The following is a 22,979-nucleotide window of genomic DNA, read 5'->3' as shown; positions in this document are numbered from 1 at the left end:
CATCAACTCATAACTCTGATCTGTTATGTATATTAATTATATGTTAATTATGCATAATAATGTATTTTTGTATGACATTTTCATTAATGTATATAAAGCATTCAGATCAGAAAAAAAATCCAAGAATCTTTCAAAATTATATTCCTATAAGAATATAATAGAGGAAATAGTAAGACAATTGAATTATTGTGTTTTCTATTTAATATATTACTTATGATGGCAGTGGATACTAAATGAAAATACCAGTCGTGTTGATATGTCATGCCCAAGGGAGCAGCATATGAGCTCAGATCACAATCTGCTGAGTGGACGAGAAGAATTAAATAACTTTTAATTTCTTTTTGTTTATGGCCTACTGGCAGCCAAAGGCATATAATTAATGACAAAAATATACGGTCTAATCAGCAAGCCTTAAATGTTCCATGTGAATAACAAACAAATGTTCTTAATATTACACATAATATTATGCTTAATATTAAGCATAAAAATGGGAAGGAAGAAATTGCAAATTTCAGCATGGAGAGCTTTAATTACCATCTAAAAACTTAAAAATAGCACTCACTATCCTTCAATCATCTTATAGTAAGAAACCTGATATACTGATATTCAATCTATGCCTTGTAGTTCCATATAGTTTACACAAAGGTTTTGTCTCTCTTTAGGAGTAAACATAGTAGGATTTCTTCCTTTCTAATTAAAGGATTTTACAAGATCATTTTATCCTAAATTTGTCTGTTATGAAAAACACCATTGAGAGACAAAATGGAAAGAGATATATCAGCTGAAATTAGCCATTTGGTCTGATTATTTTAATCCTTTGGCTTGAAGTGCATAGGCAACTCTGTCAAGAACTTTGAAAGCAGAGCTCTTCATTCTGAAATTCTGTAATTGGATATTTTCATGCATGTAACTCAACATAATTCCACTTGCATTTAAGAAAATCATTCACATATAATTCTGTGTCAAGAAACCTAAACCTTTGCAATATAAAGTTACAATAACTCTAAGATGTTTTAATAACTCTAGTTTTTTTTTTCCTTTTGAAGAAACAAGATATAATAAAAGGAACTCTTTATTTTCCTTTCAGTTTTGCCCTTTTGAGGACTGGCCTACTGGATACTCTGTCTGTAACCCCAGTCAGTCACTTCAGTTCCACTTCAGTTATTTTTCTTTGAACTTGAAGCACATCATGGCGATTACTAGTTCAAGGTCACTAGTTTTTGCAACGATATAGAAACAGCTCAAAACCAAGAATAACAGCTTGTCAGCCTAAGCCAGCTTTGCTTTTCGTACAAGAGCTGTCTTCTGGAATTGCTGTCCACTAGTAAGATTGTTAAAAGATACTTTCCAGAGAATCACAGTCTCCAAGGACACCGGGGAAAGGCTGGGGTAAATCACAATATCTGCTTCCTCAATAAATAAGGTTTAGAGTTAGGAAATATGCTCATGAGTTAAGTGAACTTTGTGTTTATGTCTTTCCCAGAGAGTCTGTAAGACAAGTGACTGCAGCCCTCAAGGAGAATAAACTGGGAGGGTCTTCAGGCGAAGGGTGAATTACCTGTCCACAACACCTCCTTTCCCAGCTTTATTGCCTCTGGAAAGTGATAAATCCTTGCGGCTGTTGAAATTATAAATCTGTCTATTACTTCTGATGATAGTTGGTTGACTTCTGGATCAAATTAATCTGCTTTTCATCTAGTGATATCACTATTTTTCCTAATGATAGAGGATCTGGACCATATTATTATATATACTCCAGGTGTTCTAAGAAATGAAGAATGGGTGAGGGTTATCTTGTGATAAAGTAGCCATTGTAATTGTAAATCATTGAGTACTCCGTATTCATTGTGATCAATCTTACTAAAAATATGTAGTTACTCATAAGGAATATTCTCTCTATGCTAATGCAGGGCCTACACCTCTGAGTATGTGTATTACTTATGTTTCACATATACCTAGACCACAGGATTCTACTATGCAGTTATTTTCTGGTAGAGAAAGAGACTCCCCAAGGCTCAATTACCATGAGCAAAAAAAAGACAAAAAAATAAAATAAAGATTAGAAGTCACCAAGCTGCCACCCAATGTGGCCATATAAATCACTGTGAAGTGTGGAAACTTAAATGGGTCACAAAGACTCAAGCTTTATATTTTCTTAAAGTAAATACTCATTTATAAAAAAGGGAAAAGTGTATTTTCCAAGTGTTTATAGCTGTAGATAGAGATTAATGGGACTTCTAGCTCTTCACAGCACTGCAGATACACTGTGTATTTTTGCCAAAGATTCAAATTTACTGGTGGCCAACTTGCATGACATTCAATTTTTCCGTTCATTCACTTCCCCTGCATTTTCAACAAAGTCTGGAAAGAAGTGAAATAACATTATACAAAAGGTGCTTGTAGAGATATTAGCACCTTAAGGCTGACATAAAGAATAAGGGCTTGAGTTAGCAAATAATGTAGGAATTATTTAATTTGTAAATATCATGCTACTTAAATAAAAATTTTAAGTAGTATGAATCTATGGTGCTGAGTGAATATTTATTAAGAACATGAAAATTGGAAATTAATTCTGAATAGCACTTTAATATATTTGTTTTTCTTCTCTGAAGATATAATGATGATGAGTTTTTTGATGTAAAACGGTACATATGCAACAACCATAGATGCAATAATTTTAAATTTGGCTAATCATTAAAATTTCCCCTTTAATATCACTACCTGACTTAGAAAATAACAGGTTATAATACTGACTATAGATTTCATATTCATATTTAAATATTATACACAGTTATGTGTGAAAAAGTAACATTCCATATTTTCTTACCATAGCATGTTATTAAATGCGCCCCCATGTGCACAAAGAAGTATTATATTCATTGATTAAGGCCTGCCACCTGTTTTGTTACCCCTATCAAGCCAGCCAAAATCCTGCAAAGAATGACAGCCAGCCGGTGAAGTGCTTTCTGTCTCTTTGAAGAGGGAATAATCAGTTTCCTCCAGGGATGTGGTCTCTGAGAGTTCACTCATGCGCCAGTGGAGGTAATCCTAAGCATGTTTAAAAAAAAAGCCAACACATGAACTGAGAAAGAAAATTGTTGGAGGTGATGTGATAGGAGTCGAGTTGAGTGGAAGAGAATTGTGGTGAATTTCTTCAAAATACACTATACACATGAATGAAAGAAATGACGTCCACAAATAATAATAATGAAACAATATATAAGTTTGTTGGTCTTCTAATGTAGAAAGTTAATTCCATTTTTCATGTTTGTATATGTTTATTGACTTCCAAAGAATGATTTACTAATTTTATTAGCACTTAAAAACAGGGGAGGGGTGTTTATGCTTTCACAATTTTAGGACCTGAGCTCAACATCAAGGTGGCTGGTGCTTTATTCAGAATTTTTCAGGATGGGGATTGAGCATTTTAGTCAGAGTCCTCCCTCTTGATTAGTTTCTTTAGGTGTACAGATTTTAGTAGGTTTATCTTATATTATCTGTCTATATGATTGAATATATACCGTGTGTGTCTTTTTGCTTCTGGGATAGCTCGCTCAGGATGATCTTTTCCAGTTCCCACCATTTACCTGCAAATTTCATGATTTCCTTGGTTTTTATTGCTGAGTAATATTCCATTGTGTAGACGTACCACAATTTCTGTATCCTTTCTTCAGTTGAGGAGCATCTAGGCTGTTTCCAGCTTCTGGCTATTAAAAATAAAACTGCTACAAACATGGTTGAGCAAATGTCCTTATTGTGTACTTCAGCCTCTTTTAGATATATGCCTAGGATTGGTATGGCTGGATCTTGAGGAAGTGCTATTCCTAGGTGTTTGAGAAAGTGCCAGATTGATTTCCAGAGAGGCTGTACAAGTTTACATTCCCAAGAGCAGTGGAGGAGGGTTCCCCTTTCTCCACAACCTCTCCAGCATGTGTTGTCACTTGAGGTTTTGATCTTGGCCATTCTGATGGGTGTGAGGCAAAATCTCAGGGTCGTTTTGATTTGCATTTCCCTGATGGCTAATGAGGTTGAGCATTTCTTTAAGTGTTTCTCGGCCATTCAATATTCCTCTATCGAGAATTTTCTGTTTAACCCTGTTCCCCAGGTTTTAATTGGATTACTTGATGTGCTGCTTTTCAACTTCTTTAGTTCTTTATATATACTGGATATTAAACCTCTGTCAGATAGAGGGTTGGTGAAGATCCTTTCCCAATCTGTAGGCAGTCGTTTTGTTTTTATGATGATGTCCTTTACTTTACAGAAGCTTTTCAGTTTCATGAGGTCCCATTTATTCATTGTTGATCTTAGAGCCTGTGCTGTCAGTGTTCTGTTGAGGAAGTTGTCTCCTGTGCCTATGAGTTCTAGGGTCTTCCCCAATTTTTCTTCAAACCAATTTAATGTGTCTGGTTTTATGTTGAGGTCTTTGATCCACTTAGACTTTAATTTTATGCAGGGTGGTAAATATGGATATATTTTCATTTTTCTACATGTAGATATCCAGTTAGACCAGCACCATTTGTTGAAGATGGTATCTTTTTTCCATTGTATGGTTTTGACACCTTTGTCAAAAATCAGGTGTCCATAAGCGTATGGGTTTATTTCTGGGTCTTCTATTCAGTTCCATTGATCCACTATTCTGTTTCTATGCCAGTACCATGCAGTTTTTATTACTGTTGCTCTATAGTACAGCATGAGATCAGGGATGGAGATACCTCCAGATGATCTTTTATCATAGAGGATTGTCTTAGCAATTCTGGGTTTCTTGTTATTTCATATGAAGTTGAGAATTTTTCGGTCTAAGGGAAAATAACAGTGGAATGTAGAAATGCAGAGCAGCACCTTCATTTCTTTCAGCCAATGGTTAACTGGCGATATTGCAGAGTGATGCAGTGAAGCAGAAACCCCCTTCACATCCTTCAACTCGGGAAAGAAGACCTGGACAGAAAATAGGAGATGAGATCTAATCCCAGAGTTCTATATCCTCTAGTTAGGATATGTCTCTTATTAAAATTTTTGCCATCTCCCAAAATAGTCAAACCAAGTATGAACCAAGGCTTCACCCTATAATATCTTTAGTGGACACTTTTTGTTCGAACCATAAAATTTGCCCCTATTCCCTAAAGGCTTATGGCCACATAATATGGAATACTTTACTCTATCTTTAAGAATTCAAATAAATCTAGTGAGTCCAATAGTGCTCAAAAATTTAGGCTGAGGGTTTTTTGTGAGATGAGAGGCAAATTTATAACCTTAGGGGCTTTTTTTTTCACGTAAAGTGACATTCTTTATTAAATTTTTGATAAGCATGTATTACTTGTGGGTCTTAATTAAATTCAGTGTGGCATCCCAAAACATACATACAGCATGCACCAATCAAATGGCAAATCAGAGTAATTGGCATTTCCCGCTGTCATTACATTGTGTTTGGAGACTTCAAGGTCCTGTCTTCTAGAATTTTATAAAGTGTATAATAGCAATTGCAAGCAATATACATCTCACTATGCCATAGAACACAACAGGGCTATCACATGCTCAGATCTGTCTATAACTCCAGTTCCATGGGATCTGACATGCTCACACAGACACACAGGAAAAACACAAATGCACATGAAACAAAAATAAATAAATTCTTTTAAAAACAGAAAAACTTTTCACTGATGGGTGTGTGCATAGTTGTAAAGGGAAGAGGTATCAGATATGGATCTGAAAGAGGTGTGACTGTGCATTTTACCTCCATCTAAGATATTAGAGCACAGATATTTTTATTGACTATTAGATTAAGTCATTGGTAAGACATTCATATGTGACTTGGTCAACTACTTCTACATTTTTTTTTCAATGCAGTTTATTCAGGAACCTTGAACAATCCTCAGACCCTGGGGAAAGCCAGCCCACAGCTTAAATAGCCTCTGGGTAGCCAACCCAGGCGTGCCACCTGGGCAATGCAGATAGGTCCACATACATGGAAGCAAGCCAGATCCTCAGCCTTAGCCAAATGTGGAATTGATCGTGACAGAGAGCACTCACCATCGGGAAGGTGGAAGGCGGAAACCAGCTCCATCTTCAAGGCATAGCATTCCGCAGCTCTCTACAGTTTCTCCTTTTTGTTTTAGACGCATCAGGCAAGAGTAGAGGTCTGATCTCTGATATTAGAAATAAATTGGGACTTTGTACAGATGTTCATTTAGGTGTCATCCACCCAAAGAGCATCAGACCCGTCCGATACCTTTTTCTCAGAGGCGGGACCTGGGGCATCAACCCGCATGCAATCAGACATGCTCTTCTCTGGGTCCAAAGCGGCTGACCCTGAGTGCAGTGCTTAGCCTCGCATCCTGAGTGTATCATTTTAGCTTTTTATGGTATCCAACCATGGTTGGGGAGACTGTCCTGCTTCAATGGCTGTAAAGGCCTGAATGATCATGGCTGCATCACACTGTTGTGAGACTCTAATCTTGCATATATACCACAGGCAAACCAAGGAGACCAACACCAGAAGGCCTGCTAACGCTCCCATGCCCGCCCATTCCTTCAGATGATTCATGGCTGCAGCAATCCATGTTGATAATCCTGTGGCTAGTCCTGCGTCCACTCTGGTAGAATTTACTGTGACAATGGCCACTCTCAGCTGCTCCATCGTAGTATCGAATTCTCCAGTCCAATTACCTAAAATATAGCTCGACAATTTTAAAAAGCAAATGAATTCAAATTCTCACTCCAGGAACAAGGAATGAGTACATGAAAATGAAAGACATGACCAAAGTTTTGCCTTCCCTAAGTCTACAAGCTTCAAAGCCCTGGACTCTTCCTCTGGCATCTGAAACATATGATGGATTTATAAAGGTCTAGGCAACCACACCCCTATTCACTTTCCAGTTGCAGCCCACATGGTCTTTTCCTGTGTGCAAGCCCTAATCATCTGCATTTTCCCTGGGAAATATTTTGCTAACTGTGAGATTCTAGTTTTCTACTGCATCTTCTACCTCAAGCTTGGAGTTTCATGCTTAATCCTGTGAATTGCTACCTCTATGAACTCTGATCCTACTAAACCTTGTCTGGGTCACAGGCTTCCATTTGAAATCTAAGGACATCTTCAAGTCCCTAATCTGCATTCTTGCAAAACCTGGCTTTAAACAGGAGCTGTAACTTCTCTTGTCCTCCATGCATCATGGCTGTAGGAGGGTATTATCATATCCAAGGGCATTCTTCCAAAATTTGCAAGTGAGTTCCTATGATCAGTGCCGTCTTAACAAATCAGTTCCTAAATAATCATGAGATATTTTCCTATTGTCCTCAGGTAAAGTTCTTGGCTCATTTTTAATGGTGCATATATCTCCCTAAAGGACAACTTCTGTAGCACCAACTTAAACATGCAGCTGTTCTTGGAAATCTGCAAGTTTTCCTTGTATTTCCTTTTCTTTTTCTTTTTTTTTTTTTTTTTTTTTTTTTTTTGTTCATAGTGCTCAGTGTAACTATGGCTAAAAGCAGCAACCTAAACCATTGCTATGTGTTAGGAAGACTCGGTGCTTGGGAGCCTTGAAGTTTCCTCTTCTAATCTGATTAGTTAGTTCTCTGTGAAATCAGACTACCATATGGTCTTAGAAAGCTGAGAAAATGAAACCAAGTTAATTAACAGACTGTAGAATGGAAGATTTTTTTTTTTCATTTTGCAGCATAGTCGTTTTCTGCAAGTTTTCTGAAACTTCATAAATACAATCTCTATTCTTTATATACCTATCAGTACTATATTCTTCTAAGTAGCTAAAGGATCACTTACTAGGATCTGTATATAGCTTGTTTTTCTCCCAAAATTTTAAACTTCCTCCCACCCTCTTTTCCTATAGTCTTAAGAATCACATTATCTGATTTCATCCATTTGCCTGTCATTTTAATGATTTCTTTGTTTTTAATTGCTGAGCAGTATTCAATTGTATACATGTACCACAATTTCTGTAGCCATTCCTCATTTCCAGATTCTGGCTATTATGAATAAAGCTGCTATGAAAATGGTTAAACAAATGTCCTTGTTGTGTACTTGAGCACCTTTTGGATATATGCCTAGAAGTGTTATAGCTGTATCTTGAGGTAGCACTATTCTTAATTTTCAGAGAAAATGCAAGATTGATTTCCAAAATGGTTATACAAAGTTAGATTCCTACCAGCAATGGAGGAGGGTTCTCCTTTCCACACATCCTTTCCAACATGTCTTGTCACTTCAGGTTTTTTTTTAATAATTTTTTTATTAATTATACTTTATTCATTTTGTATCCCCCCATAAGCCCCTCCCTCCTCCCCTCCCGATCCCACGCTACCTCCCCTTTATGCATGCATGCCCCTCCCCAAGTCCATGATAGAGGAGGTTCTCCTCTCCTTTCTGATCTTAGTCTATCAGTTCTCATCAAAAGTGGCTGCATTGTCCTCTACTGTGGCCTGGTAAGGCTGCTCCCCCCTCAGGGGGAGGTGATCAAAGAGCAGGCCAATCAGATTATGTCAGAGGCAGTCCCTCTTCCCATTACTATGTAACCCACTTGGACACTGAACTGCCATGGGCTACATCTGTGCAGGGGTTCTAGGTTATCTCCATGTATGGTGAAATATCAGGGTTGTTTTGATTTGCATTTCCCTGATGACTATGAATGCTGAGATTTTCTTTAAGTGTTTCTCTGATATTTGATATTCTTCTGTTGAGAATTCTCGGTTTAGCTCTGTAACCCATTTTTAAATTGGTTTACTTGATTCAGTGCTTTATATATTCTGGATATTACTGAACTGTCAGATATATGGTTGATGAATATCCTTATCATCCTGAGTGAGGTATCCCAGAATCAGAAAAACACATATGGTATATACTCATTTATAAGTAGATAGTAGACAGATAATGTAGGATAAACATATTAAAATCTATACACCTAAAGAAGCTAAGCAAAGAAGAGGACTCTAGGGAAGATGCTCAATCCTCATTCAGAAGGGTACATAGGATAGATATGTGAAATGTAAAAAAAAAAAAAAAAAAAAAAAAAAAAAAAGGATCAGGACAGGTGCCTCCTACCAAGGGCCACTGAAAAACTCTACCCAGCACAGATGTTGAGACTCATAGCCAAACTTTGAGCAGAGTACAGGGAATCTTATGAAAGAAGAGGAAGATAGACCAGGTGGGGACAGAAGCTCCACGAGGAGACAAACAGAACAAAAAAAAAAATCTGAGCTAATGGGTCTTTGCAGAGACTGATACTCCAAGGAAGGACCATGCATGGAGATAACCTAGAAACCCTGCTTGGATGTAGATAATTTCAGCTTATTCTCTAAGTTGGTTCCCTAGTAAGGGGAGCAGGGCCTGTCTTGACATGAACTTAGTGGCCAGCTTTTTTATCACCTTCCCCCCCAGGGGGTGCAGCCTTACCAGGCCACAGAGGATGACAATGCAGCCATTCCTGATGATACCTGATAGTCCATGGTCAGTTAGAAAGGGTGAAGGACCTCCCCTAGCAGTGGACTAGAGGAGAAGCATAAGAAGAGAAGAGGGAGGGAGGGTAGGACTGAGAGACGACAAGGGAGGGGACTATAGCTGGGATACAAAGTGAATAAATTGTAATAAATAAAAAATAAAATGAAATAAAAAATAGTAAAGAAAGAAAATAATCCCATTATCAGGGTTAGTCATAGCAATGACTTCATATCTCTGCTAATATGTTAGCAGATGATTTACTCTGACTCAATGGGAAAGATTTTAGTTATGGTTAGTACTGCCCCTTATCTGGGCCATGCTCCTGAAATTCATCATTTTATTATTGTTAATAATAATCAATTAATAATGTGCTATGAATAAATATAACTTTTAATTATAATTAATATTAGTATTTCTTTCTCTGACTGAGACTAATCAAATGGCTGTATTTGTAAGTTTTGAAAGGTATTGTTTATTTAGTATGTTATTTTCTTCAGTTTTGCTTCCTATTAGAGGCTGTTCAATTTTAAGAATTTATTTTCTAGTAAGTTACAATTTAACTCTTAAATTAGCAATGGTAAAATGCTATTACAATGTAAATATGATTATGGAATATACTAATATCCAAAGTAAATCATCATTCTAAATTTATTTTAACCATTCAGCTGACATCTTTCAGCAATTTTTCCCTTCATCCTGCATCTGTACATTGCATGCTGAATTTATTCTTACATAATCACTCTCAATGATGATTTCTTTTAAGCAGCCTTTTTTTCACAAAATTGGTGTGTTTTATTTTTATAACGAAATTGCAGTGGAACACGAGAGTTGGCTTGGCAGTTAGGAGAACTTGCAGCTCTTACAGAAGTTTCTAATTTGGTTCCCTAGCACCAATGTCATCCACCAGTAGAATGAAGTTTCTGGTTGATTACCTTGCACATGCAAAATTAATGTGATAGTTGTAAAGTTTATAAGATTTCCTTATATAATAAAATAGCAAGAATATAATATTTTCCCTCTCTGTTTGAACAAAATTTTAAGAGACCTGATGTCATGTGCATTCATGTAAAGTATATGTTCTATAGCTTTCTCTCTCTCTCTTTCTCTTTTATAAATATGTGGCTGTGTGTCAACTGATGAAATGTTTATTCCATGAAAAATTAAAAAAAATAAGTAAATGATGGTTATTGCCACAATTACTTCAAATTTTGGTCTCTGATATCATGTCTATATATCATAAAAAACTTGTTTTCAATATGTTTTCTGAAATGCTTTTCAGTATTAGCTGCTTTCTTAAAGAGTATGTATGTCAAGTTGTAATCATTTTGTAATGATTTTATTGCTCCAAGATCAACATTATTGAACTAAGAGCCTTTTAAATATTTTAGAAGTTGATTTTTCCCACTTAATAGCAATAAATGATTACTCAGTGATAGATCAATGCATGTTTTCATGGTTACTCTTCCAGTGTTATCTACTGCATCTCGCAGCCATCTCAGTTCTTTCTAATTTATGGTTTTGTAAAAAGCTATAGAAGTCAGGTTACTGAGTTTATTAATGTTCCATTAAATTCATAGTCAAAAGGCTTTGTGAAGGACCTCAGGGATTTTCTAGTGAGTTGAAAAGAAAAGATTTATCATCAGGTGTCTTTTTTGACATCTATTGTGTCAGTTCAAAAAAATAAAAACCACTTAATTTTGTGCTGTCTGTGTTCAAGATAAACGAGGTTGCTAAATATTTGAATAATGCATATTAGAACAAACCCTGCCTTCTGTAGTGCCACGGCAGAATCTATAAGCACTGATTTCTGTCATCGCATTTTCTTGTATCAATGAATACATGTTCAGAGACTGAGTACTATGCTCCATGACACCTTGACGATTTTTTCAATTTTGAGAAAATTGCTACCTGTTTCATGAGGGAAATGATTTTATGTTTGTGTTATATCTTCTACCTTCTATTCATGTTGGAAAGTGAATACACATTGTCTTTTAATTAATCACTAGGCAAAGCAAAGCGTTCCATTTTCCAACGGTCATATCAGCAGAATTACAAAGGAAAAACCATTGTCTCTGGTCCTTTGAACTGTAACTCATATAAGTCAGGGAGGTAATATTTCATTATAATCTCAGGTACTGGAGATGGGAAAGTTTTAAAATTCTTCTATTCATTTACATTTAATAAAAATGAACTATGTCTAAATTGAGATAAGTGAAAAGAGTAAACTTTGTTATACTGAGCTTGAAAATTAGGTTAATATCATTGATCATCCAATACTCAGTAAATGACTAACATTTTATTAATAAAATAGTCATATTTACTATTATATTTCTATAAAAATGTAATTCACTAATTCCAGGAAAGCATTTAGAACAAACAAAGTATTCAATAATTATCATGAATTAAAAACTTATTTATATATCACTACCCAAAAATTCTTCCTTAAATCTTTAACGTGTTTCAATAAAATTTAATAACCTTTCAGTTTTTCTTACATTAAAGGATTTAAGGTCTGTAAATAACTGAGAAGGCATTTTGATGGGAACTGCATTGAATCTGTAGATTGCTTTTGGCAGGGTGGCCATTTTTGCAATGTTAATCCTGCCAATCCATGAGCATGGGAGATCTTTCCATCTTCTGATATCTTCTTCAATTTCTTTCTTCAGAGACTTAAAGTTTTTTCAAACAGGTCTTTCACTTTCTTGGTTAGAGTCATCCCAAGGTACTTTATGTTATTAGTGGCTATTGTGAAGGGTCTTGTTTCCCTGATTTCTTTCTCTGCCCTTTTGTCTTTGGTATACAGGAGAGCTTCTGAATAATTTTGAGTTGATTTTGTATCCTGCCACTTTGCTGAAGGTGTTTATCAGCTGAAGGAGTTCTCTGGTTGAATTTTTAGGGTCAAGGAAGTCATGAAATTTGCAAGCAAATGGTGGGATCTAGAAAAGATCATTCTGAGTGAGGTATCCCAGAAGGAGAAAGACACACATGGTATATTAAAGGATTTTCATATAGTCCTATAAGATATTATAAACATAATGAAATCTATACACCTAAAGAAGATAAACAAGAAAGAAGACATGGGGTAAGATGACCAATCCTCACTTAGAAAGAAAAATGGGATGGGCATTAGACGTAGGAGAAAACAAGTAACAGGACAGGATCCTACTGCAGAGGGCCTCTGAAAGACTCTACCTAGCAATGTATCAAAGCAGATACTAAGACTCATAACCAAACCTTCGGCAGAGTGCGGAGAATCATATGAAAAAAGGGGGAGTTAGCATAGTATGACGTGGAAAGGATAGGAGCTCCACAAGAAACAAATATATCTGGCACAGGGGTCTTTTCTGAGACTGGCATTCCACGACGGACCATGAATTGATATAACCTAGAACCTCTGCTCGGATGAAGCCTGTAGTAGCTCAGTAACCAATTGGTTTCCCATAGTAAGGGGAATAGGGAATATTTCTGACAGGAACTCAATGGTCGGCTCTTTGACCTCCCCAACCCCCCAAAGGAGGAGCAGTCCTGCTAGGCCACAGAGGAGGACTTTGTAGCCAGTCCTGCAGATACCTGATAAAACAGGGTCAGATGAAAGGGGAGGAGGTCCTCCCCAATCAGTGGACTTGGAAAGGGGCAGGGAGGAGACGATGGAGGGAGGGTGGGATTGGGAGGGAATCAGGGAACAGGATACAGCTGGGATACAGAGTTAATAAAATGTAACTAATAATAAAAAATAAAAATAAAAATAATTAAAGGATTTATTATCTAGTTACTATACCTGAGGTGGAGCCTCTATTCTAATTTCCTCCCTTGGTCTGCTGTTTTGAATTCCCTGAGTAAAGACAAATGTGACATGAGAACTGTAAATTGAAATAAACCCTTTCCTCTCAGAGTTATATCATTGCAATAGAAGTGCTAACACAATTACTTTTTTACAATTTCTTTTGGAACTACGACAACTTTTTACTGTTGGTTTCATTATTCAAATAACATCACAGAAAATTTACCATCTAACTCTATGCTTTACAAATAGTTCTCATGTGGCCCATGTTTACTTATGATTTTAAGAATTATCAAAACTGAGCATATAAAAACACTTATGCCATAGGGTGTCAATTTGCTCCTGCAAGAGGTCAATCCTCTGATTGAACACCATCAAGCTTCCTTTTAGTTGAGCATTAATTCCTTTATGTACAACTAAGGCATGAGCTACATTGGCTAAATGATTATTCAGGGTCTGAGCAAATCGCTCAACCTGGCTGTCAATGAAAGTATGCTGGACTTTGTGTCACTAGCATACAACATGAGAATTTTTCCTGTGCTGCAAATCTGTCTAAACAATTGTGGAGCTATATTTTAGGTAATTGGACTGGAGAATTCGATACTACGATGGAGCAGCTGAGAGTGGCCATTGTCACAGTAAATTCTACCAGAGTGGACGCAGGACTAGCCACAGGATTATCAACATGGATTGCTGCAGCCATGAATCATCTGAAGGAATGGGCGGGCATGGGAGCATTAGCAGGCCTTCTGGTGTTGGTCTCCTTGGTTTGCCTGTAGTATATATGCAAGATTAGAGTCTCACAACAGTGTGATGCAGCCATGATCATTCAGGCCTTTACAGCCATTGAAGCAGGACATTCTCCCCAAGCATGGTTGGATACCATAAAAAGCTAAAATGATACACTCAGGATGCGAGGCTAAGCACGGCACTCAGGGTCAGCCGCTTTGGACCCAGAGAAGAGCATGTCTGATTGCATGCGGGTTGATGCCCCAGGTCCCGCCTCTGAGAAAAAGGTATCGGACGGGTCTGATGCTCTTTGGGTGGATGACACCTAAATGAACATCTGTACAAAGTCCCAATTTATTTCTAATATCAGAGATCAGACCTCTACTCTTGCCTGATGCGTCTAAAACAAAAAGGGGGAACTGTAGAGAGCTGCGGAATGCTATGCCTTAAAGATGGAGCTGGTTTCCGCCTTCCACCTTCCCGATGGTGAGTGCTCTCTGTCACGAACAACTCCACATTTGGTTAAGGCCGAGGATCTGGCTTGCTTCCATGTATGTGGACCTATCTGCATTGCCCCCGTGGCACGCCTGGGTTGGCTACCCAGAGGCTATTTAAGCTGTGGGCTGGCTTTCCCCAGGGTCCGAGGATTGTTCAATGTTCCTGAATAAACTGCATTGAAAAAAAAAAAAAACGTATGCAAAAATATCTTCCTTAACTTTATTTCACATGTTCTGTATATTAAAAATGAGCTTTCCCATTGAACTTAATTGCTACATAAATTTAGGATACTTTTGATTCACTAATATATATATATTCATTGATTATTACTGTACAGAATAACCTCACAGAATGAAAGCAAATTTTTCTATAAAAATAAGGTAATCATCAAAATAATATAACATTATCAAGCTACCTAAAACAGTATATATAGATCAACTACCTTCAAGCTATAATCTCTAATCTCTCCAAGTGGATGCTGCTATGTAGTTGTTTCTATGGAACTGCACATTGTTTTAGATTAGTTGCATACATTTGTTATTGGGTGATTGCAGAGATTAAATAGATCTATACTTCTACTTCTCTTTCGTGTGTTGGAAGTACTGATCCAGAGTTTACCAATGGCAATGGTTGGTACCATTAGACAAAGAAAGTATTTTGCAGGCTGGAAAAGTTATCAAGGTTTTCTTGGACCAGTTTCATAACACACACTTGAAAGATATGCCTTAACTTCTTAGACATTGAAGACAATGTATAATTATTTTATTAAAAGTAGACATGAACTATTCTATTTCCACATAAATGTTGCCTTTTAATTTCTTTACAAAATGATTAGTTACTACAATAGTGGTCTAGCTATATTCATACTGATGTTTGAATCTATATAATGCCAAGTGTTGCTTTTATTTAAGGAACAAAAGCAGAAAATTAACATGAATAAATTTGTACTTTCTGTAGCACAGTAAACACCAAAGGAAATGCATAATTCTCATAAACAAAAGGAAGAACAAAATTCATTTCCAAACTAAAAAATGTAAAAGTAATAATGATAATAATTGTAATAAAATACACCCAGACAATAAAATAAACCAGTAGGGATATTTATTAAAGATTATTACTCCCCTGAAGGAGGAGCAGCCTTGCCAGGACACAGAGGAGAACATTGCAGCCAGTCTTGATGAGACCTGATAAGCTAGGGTCGGATGGAAGGGGAGGTGGACCTTGGAGAGGGGCATGGGAGGAGATGAGAGAGGAAAGGTGGAATTGGGAGGGAATGAGAGGGGGCTACAGCTGGGATACAAAGCGAAAAAAATGTAATTAATATAAAAAATAAAAATTTAATTAAAAAATAAAAAGAAAAATGCATTACTACTAATAAATTGTGTAAAATGTGTTTATTGAAAATATACTTGACTTTTTGATAATTAAAAGGTGGAATCTGGAAAAATGCCTCAGTTTTAAGAGCATATGAGAAATAATAAGGGACTGAGTTACAATATCTATACCAAAGGCCAGGTGTGATCCATATAACTGTCAGTGGAGAAATAAGATTTCTGACTGCTAACCACACTTCAGTTTCAATGAGAGACCCTGTCCCAAGATAGTAATTCAGGGATTGGCAGAGCAAGACTGTCAGGATGGAAGACATCACTCTGTCCTCTTGATAAATGATTGTTTACATTGGCATGCATACCCGCACACATACCTACAAAAGGCACACCCACCCACACACCCATCTACCCCCCCACACACAAACACACACACACACACACACACACTAAACACAAATATGTAAAACATTTATAAAGCATAGTAAACAAGTAAGAAAATACCAACTATTTTGGCCATAAATATGTATATTCCTCAAATACAATTTTTTTCCTCTCCTGTCTGTTTTCAAAGCCGTATAATGAAGCACTGTTGAGGAATGAGGTGAAATACAGCTTAACTATTTTTGGTAGCCAGTGTTTCACAGAACCCGTCCATCTTTTCATCACTAAAATCTGTTTATGCTAGGCTACATACCAATAAGATGGTTATTTGTAGAAAAGCTCACGTTTTGGGGAACTGGTAGCAGGGTTTAGTGACTAAGAAGGCATACCAATTGGACTCCAGCGAATACAGAGGCTGGGGTAAGGGAAGAGGGAATGGTTTGCAACGTGTTTGAGTACCGTCCACCCAAATTCAACTTTCTCTGTGCCTTTTCAGTGAGGCCTTCCTACGGCCCACAAAAATTAGATAGCCTGGCTGCTTTCAATATGATGGTTGTAACCTAAAGAATGTGGCGGGTGGTGATGCTGAGACCCCATAAGGACAAGTTTGATGAGACTGTACATTTACCCAGTTGTACACGGATGATCACTGTGTAGACACCCTTCTGTGCCTCTCCTGCCAGGCACTTGTTGCTCTGAGTTGCAATTCTTCTTTCACTTTTCTGTTGTTGATAACAGTGCTGACAGAACCACCAGAAAACCAAGCCTTCCACCATAGGTGCTCACTTGCACACTTGAGTATTTGTTTGAAGTGACTATTCTTTTTATTTCTCTGTGTGGTGTAACTGTTTGAGATAGATTATGATGTGTGAATTGTTGAATTGCATGTGGTCATATGGGAGGAGATTTGTCACTGGTTGTGTGTTGAGGTTTAAAAAGCCCTTTGCATTCTGAATGAGATTTAACCATCGTCCCTAGGGTCTTCCTTAGTGTTTAGCTTCTTTAGGTCTATAGATGCTTGGAGAAGACATAGACCCCTTGCTCAGATGTGGCCAACTGGCAGCTCCGTCTCCATGTGGATCTGTGAGTGAGGGGATCAGGGGCAGCCTCTATCGTGAACTCAGTTGACTGCTCTCTGATCACTTGCCCCTGATGATGCAGCCTTGTCAGGAAGGGGATCCAAGCAGTGCTGATGAGACTTAGCAAGCTATGCGCAGATGACAGTAGTGGAGAACTCCTCTGTTCAGTGAACTAGGAGAAGAGGATGGGGGAAGGGAGGGGGATGTGACTGGGGGAGTTGAGGGAGGGGGCTTCAATCAGGATATATAACGAGCAAATGGTGAAGAAAAACCAAAATCCATTGCAGGCCCCATCTCTGTCTCTCCCTGCAGGGAGATACGGATAGATAAGGATGTAAAGCTCTCAATTACTGCTCCAGAAGCATGCCTATGTGCTTCCTGCTGTGATGATATCGGAATAAACCTCCAAAGCTGTAAGCAAGCCCCTAATCAAATGCTTTGTTTTACAAGAAAAAAAAACTATGCCTATTGATACTGTGGATTATTCAGTTGTGTTTCCCATGTTGCCACCATTTAAGCATCCATAGCCACTTGTACTCACACATGCATGCACCCATAAAAAGACACACAAAAATTAAATAAATATCACACTAAGAATAAAGTTACTAATATGTTGGTAGTAACACACATAGGTTACATATATTTATGAGGGAGAATGCCATAGGAAAGCCAAATATAATCATAGTGGACAATGTTGGAATGATTCAGTGCTGTTGGATCCATGTGTGTAGAAGAATCTGGAAGGAACATGGATATCCTATAGAACACAGAAAGGCAAGAAATTATTTTTTTATTCCCTGGATCTTTGGAGGGAATGCAACCCTGTCAACTTATGATTTCAGTGTTTGTTATATTTTTGACTGTCAGCAGCTAGAAAATATGTTTGTGTTATTAAGCCCTTAAGTTTAAGATATTTTTTTTTTACAGTAGTCATAAAATACAGGTATGGAATAGAATTTAAATAATGAAAACAGAGACAAGCTGCTATTTCTATTGTGGCAACTTGAGATAAGCAAATGGATCCCCTTTAATGCTGAGGCTAGCATAAAACTGTGAAACCACAAAATCATGCATTGAGATGTAAGACGAGTTCAACTTCTTTGGAGAATGCCTGACATTCACAGCAAATCCACACATTCCCTTACGAATAATAGTTCATGTGGTTGATCATGTCAGATTAAATCCATCTGTACTCGACTAATTTCCCAGATGAGCATAACAGCTTTTCGTGTTCTCTGAAATACTATCCAGCAAAAAGTATTTATTTGGGGAAATAAAGGCAGCACATTCCTTCAAAAACTTGCATTTCTACCCACTCTTGTAGTATGAGTCTAGAGGGAATGGGATGATCAAAATTAAGTTATACACTTTTGCTAACACCTGTCAATACCTATTTACAAAATACATACACTTGAATATAGTTTTTACTTTTTATTAAGGGCTGTATTTAATCTCAGTCCTATAAAGTTTGAAAATTCTGGCAACATGTTTTAATTAAAAATATATATTTTTTTCTTTATGTGCTATATTATGTTTACAGATTACCTACAACTCCTCCCAGATCCCCACACCCAACAAAAACCAGACCCTTTCTTACTCTTTCCTCTCTCTAATTAGAAAAAGAAAAGAAAAAAGCAACTGAAAAGAGAAATATAAGAAGAAAAAAAACAAACAAACTGGATAGGGCAAAATTAATAAATGAAAGGAAAAAATGAGAAAAGGAAAAAGCACAAGAAATACACAGAGAGATACACACACATTCACCCACAAAGAAAAACCCTAAAGACAAAAACTCAGAAACTACAATATATAAGCAAAAGATATGTAGAGTTAAAAAATGCCATGTAAAGAAATTTCAAGACAAAAAAAGTCTCCAAAGTACTGTTGTTTGTTTTGTGTTGGCCATTTATTGCTGAGCATGAGGCATGCCCCTAAATGTGGTTACACAGTAAGACTCCTTTGGGTTAAACTATTTTGCGTGTGTGTATGTGTGCACGCATGCAGTTATCAGTTAGAGATAACATCCAGGTTAGGGATAAGGGTTGTTCAGGTCCCCTTTCATTGCCGACACCCCATCTAGTCTAGACCATCTGCTACCCATCTGTTCAGACCGTGTGCATGCTGCCAGGCTCTGTGAGTTCATATGAGTCTCAGAACTGCTGTGTCTAGATGTTATTTTCTTGCTGTCTTCCATTAGTACTGGGTTTCACAATCCTTTGCTTCCTCTTCTGCATAGTTCCCTGAACCTAAAAAGAAGGGATTCATAGAAATATCCAAGTCAGAACTGAGTTGTTCCAAGGCTTCTCATTCTCTGCACATTGTGCATTTGTAGATGAGTTCCATCTACAGCAGGAGGAAACCTCTCTAATGATAGCTGAACGAGGCATAGATCTATGGGTATAAATGAATGTCATTAGAAGTCATTTTATGTTCTGTTATCAGACAGGAGTATTTAGTTTTTCCTAGGTCCCCAGATTAACAAGTCTTAGTTTCTTCAACCACCTGAGAAAGAGAAATTTCCAGTGACACAAACAGTAACTAGTCAGCAGGGTTAAGGTTCTAGGTAGACACCAGCTTGACTTCATCACCTTCAGTGAGTTATATAGGTTTGTCTTCAGCAAAAGGGCCTTACCTTTCGTGGAGAGCAGACAGTGCCCCTTTGGCAATAGTCAGGCAATCTTGAAATTATCCAGTGATACAGTTCACCTCAGAAAATGTATTTATACACAGTGGAATGAAACAGAGAAAATGTACACTAATCTAAAAATAAACACACACATACACACACAGACACATCCACACATGTGAAAAATATATGTATATAAAAAAACCATCAAATGATATCATAAACATTAATTTATTTTTTAATTAATGATTTTATAATGCTTTTATTTTTACTTAGATAATCCATTATTTAATATTCTACACTATTATTATCTTACTTTTGAAGAAAAATTGAAAGTGTATTTTATCATATTACCATACGTTGCAAATTCTCAACTGGCATATTTGGATGTTCATATTTGTTTGTTTATTGTTCGTTATAGTCTAAAAAGTATACGAGTCCCCAGAGATATTTGTTCCCTAAACGAAAACATTTTATTACATTGCAAATAAAATAGGGCATTAGTGTTTGAATAAAAGCACACGAAACTCATGGCTCATCTGTGCAGAGGTTATGTTGTTGAATGTGAGGCTTAACAGAGAGGTCAGACACTGAGACGACATTATAAGCTGTTAGCTGATTTATATCATAAGCAGTCATATTTTATGTAGATCAAGTAGAAAAATGCACTACTACTTCTCTTAGGAGCCATTTTGGCTAAGACCTTTTCAATTTTTCTGTTATTAGAGTTAGTTTCTTTCTCAAATTTACATATACATACATATATATAATTATATATATACATATATATATTTCACACAAAGAGCCATTATTAGAGATTAGAGATTATGACATAATTATTAAAGATGGAACAACATTTTATATCTCTAAATATTATTATTATTATTATTATTATTATATTCCTCAAATAATTCTAAACAAGCTTAAATATCATGGTAAACATTTATGAAACATCTCACAATTGAGAATTAAAGTACATTTCTTTTGTTTGTGCACTGTATGTGGTGGACCCATGTATACCGAGGTGCCTATGTAAAGGTAAAAGGAAAACTTGTGGTAGTCATTTATTTCCTTCTACTGCATGGGCTCTAATTATCAAATACATGTAATCAAACTAGATGTTTGAAAACAACTTTATAAGCTGAACTACCTCACAGGCAGTGAAACTTTTTTGTTTTGTTTGTTATGTATTTATTTGTTTGTTTGTTTATGCTGTACCACACATGTAAAATGAAATGGGGAAATATTTTCAGCCCCTTAATGTTTGGTTTAATTAATATATTTTAACTTTAAGATGTACAGATAGCACACATAATTTTGTCATTTAAAATGACTTTCAGGTTTGGTTTTTTTTTTTTTTTTCTCAAGCTAAGATTTTAAAACATTCTGTGAAAGACAAACAATAAGACACAAAACCGTTTCATTCCCAACACTGTCACCATTAAATCAATAGTTTTGCACTGGATGTATGTGTTTATTTTGATCATTTGTATCCACGAAGAGAAGAAAATAAAGTTAATAATTCATTATTCCCTTTGTTTTGTGACAGGCTTTTCTTTTAGAAAAATGGATGTGACTAGTGTGTCTTCACATTCTAATCTATACTGTACTGCAAAAGCTGTTTATTGATTCATTGGAATTGATGACTGTCTGATTTTATGTCCAATCAGGAGCTACAACTATAGAGAAGTACGACCTCAGAACGAATCTGTGGATCCAGGCAGGAATGATGAATGGCAGGAGGCTTCAGTTTGGTGTGGCTGTTATTGATGACAAGCTCTTTGTAATTGGAGGTCGCGATGGCTTAAAGACATTGAACACTGTTGAATGTTACAATCCCAAAACCAAGACATGGACTGTTTTACCTCCGATGTCAACACATAGGCATGGCCTAGGTAAGGTCTATATTTATTTGTATAATTAAAAACTATTTCAATTATAATACAAATATATTTTAATTCTTATATAAAGTGGTTTATTCGGAGTACAATATTTAGGCTTTTCAACTTTTCCTAGACTGGTAACTGCACATTTAGCTGTTGAGAAAGCAGACCAAGAAAAAGGTGAAGAGCTTAAGTTGTCCGTAACATTTTCATTAACTCACACATTTGGTGGGAGAAAGATGAATTATTAGCAAAATACTAACGACAAAGTACTAGACAGACAAAATGCTGAAGTCCAGAGCAAGGAGGGCTGACTGTAAAACTAGATACACAAGATGGCACCTCCCACGGTGTGGGAAAAGTAAATTTGACTGTTTTGTGTTTTGTCTCCTTTTAAATCCCCTAGTCGATGGTCAGCAAAACTCTGTACGTAGAAAATGGCGTTTGGTTTACACATTCACCCAAGGTCCATTCAGATGAAACCAAGCTGATTGGGAAATAAAGTGTTTACTGAGTTCTCTGATGATGCAAGCATCCTGTGATGAACAGTTGAATGACAGAAAGCTCAGTGAACTTACGATAACCAAGTACAGGGAGCATCCAAGCTTCTATCATTATCTTCTCTGTGCTTATGTTGTGCCAGTGTTGACATTGCCTATCGAGTCAGTCATTGTTTAGGCTTTAATTCTTCCTCTCCCAGTTCATCTTGATTGACTGATATCCAGTCTTTTGAACTGTTTACAACTTACATACAGGACAATGTCGACAGCAGTGTCTTTATCTCAATTACCTTGGAATTATGAAGTTACACTATTGCTATTTGGCAATTCACTATATTTGCTTTCTTATAACAGTCTTAATGCCCTCTGTTGTCAGTGTGAAGATACTATAAATCTTTAAAAATTTGTATTTGTCTCTTAAATTATTTTTAATTTATGGTAAATGATCACTTCCCTGTCCACTCTGTACTATCCAATTCTTCCTTCGCCTTCTGTTATTTTTCCTCCCTATGTTTTTATTTTACCTATTTTTTAATTTCTTATTTTAAAGAAACCAGAGGCTGCATTTTCTCTGAAGTGATTTTCTTTTATTATTATTATTATTAATTTATTTACTTTGTAGCCAACTTTAGTCCTTTTCCTTTTTCTTTTTTTATTAATCACAGTTTATTCACTTTGTATCCCAGCTTTAGCCCCCTCTCCAAACCCTCTCAATCTTACCCTCCCTCC

The 22,979-nt window shown here is 36.6% G+C and overlaps 1 protein-coding gene across 2 annotated transcripts in view; it reads left to right on the top strand.

Annotated features, from left to right (window-relative positions):
• The window catches only part of Klhl1 (kelch like family member 1), a 416,934-nt gene that overhangs the window by 304,281 nt on the left and 89,674 nt on the right, over positions 1-22,979 (top strand). The window contains exon 7 of one of the 2 annotated variants that reach the window (XM_060391518.1): positions 21,538-21,762. The exons of the other annotated variant lie outside the window; for it this stretch is intronic. Coding sequence (XP_060247501.1) covers positions 21,538-21,762 — 225 coding nt within the window. The remainder of the gene's footprint in view (positions 1-21,537; positions 21,763-22,979) is intronic. 2 annotated transcript variants of the gene reach the window in all.

Source organism: Meriones unguiculatus, chromosome 9 (assembly GCF_030254825.1).
Source record: "Meriones unguiculatus strain TT.TT164.6M chromosome 9, Bangor_MerUng_6.1, whole genome shotgun sequence".
In the NCBI taxonomy this organism is placed as follows: domain Eukaryota; kingdom Metazoa; phylum Chordata; class Mammalia; order Rodentia; family Muridae; genus Meriones; species Meriones unguiculatus.
This window is presented reverse-complemented; position numbering and strand designations above follow the sequence as displayed.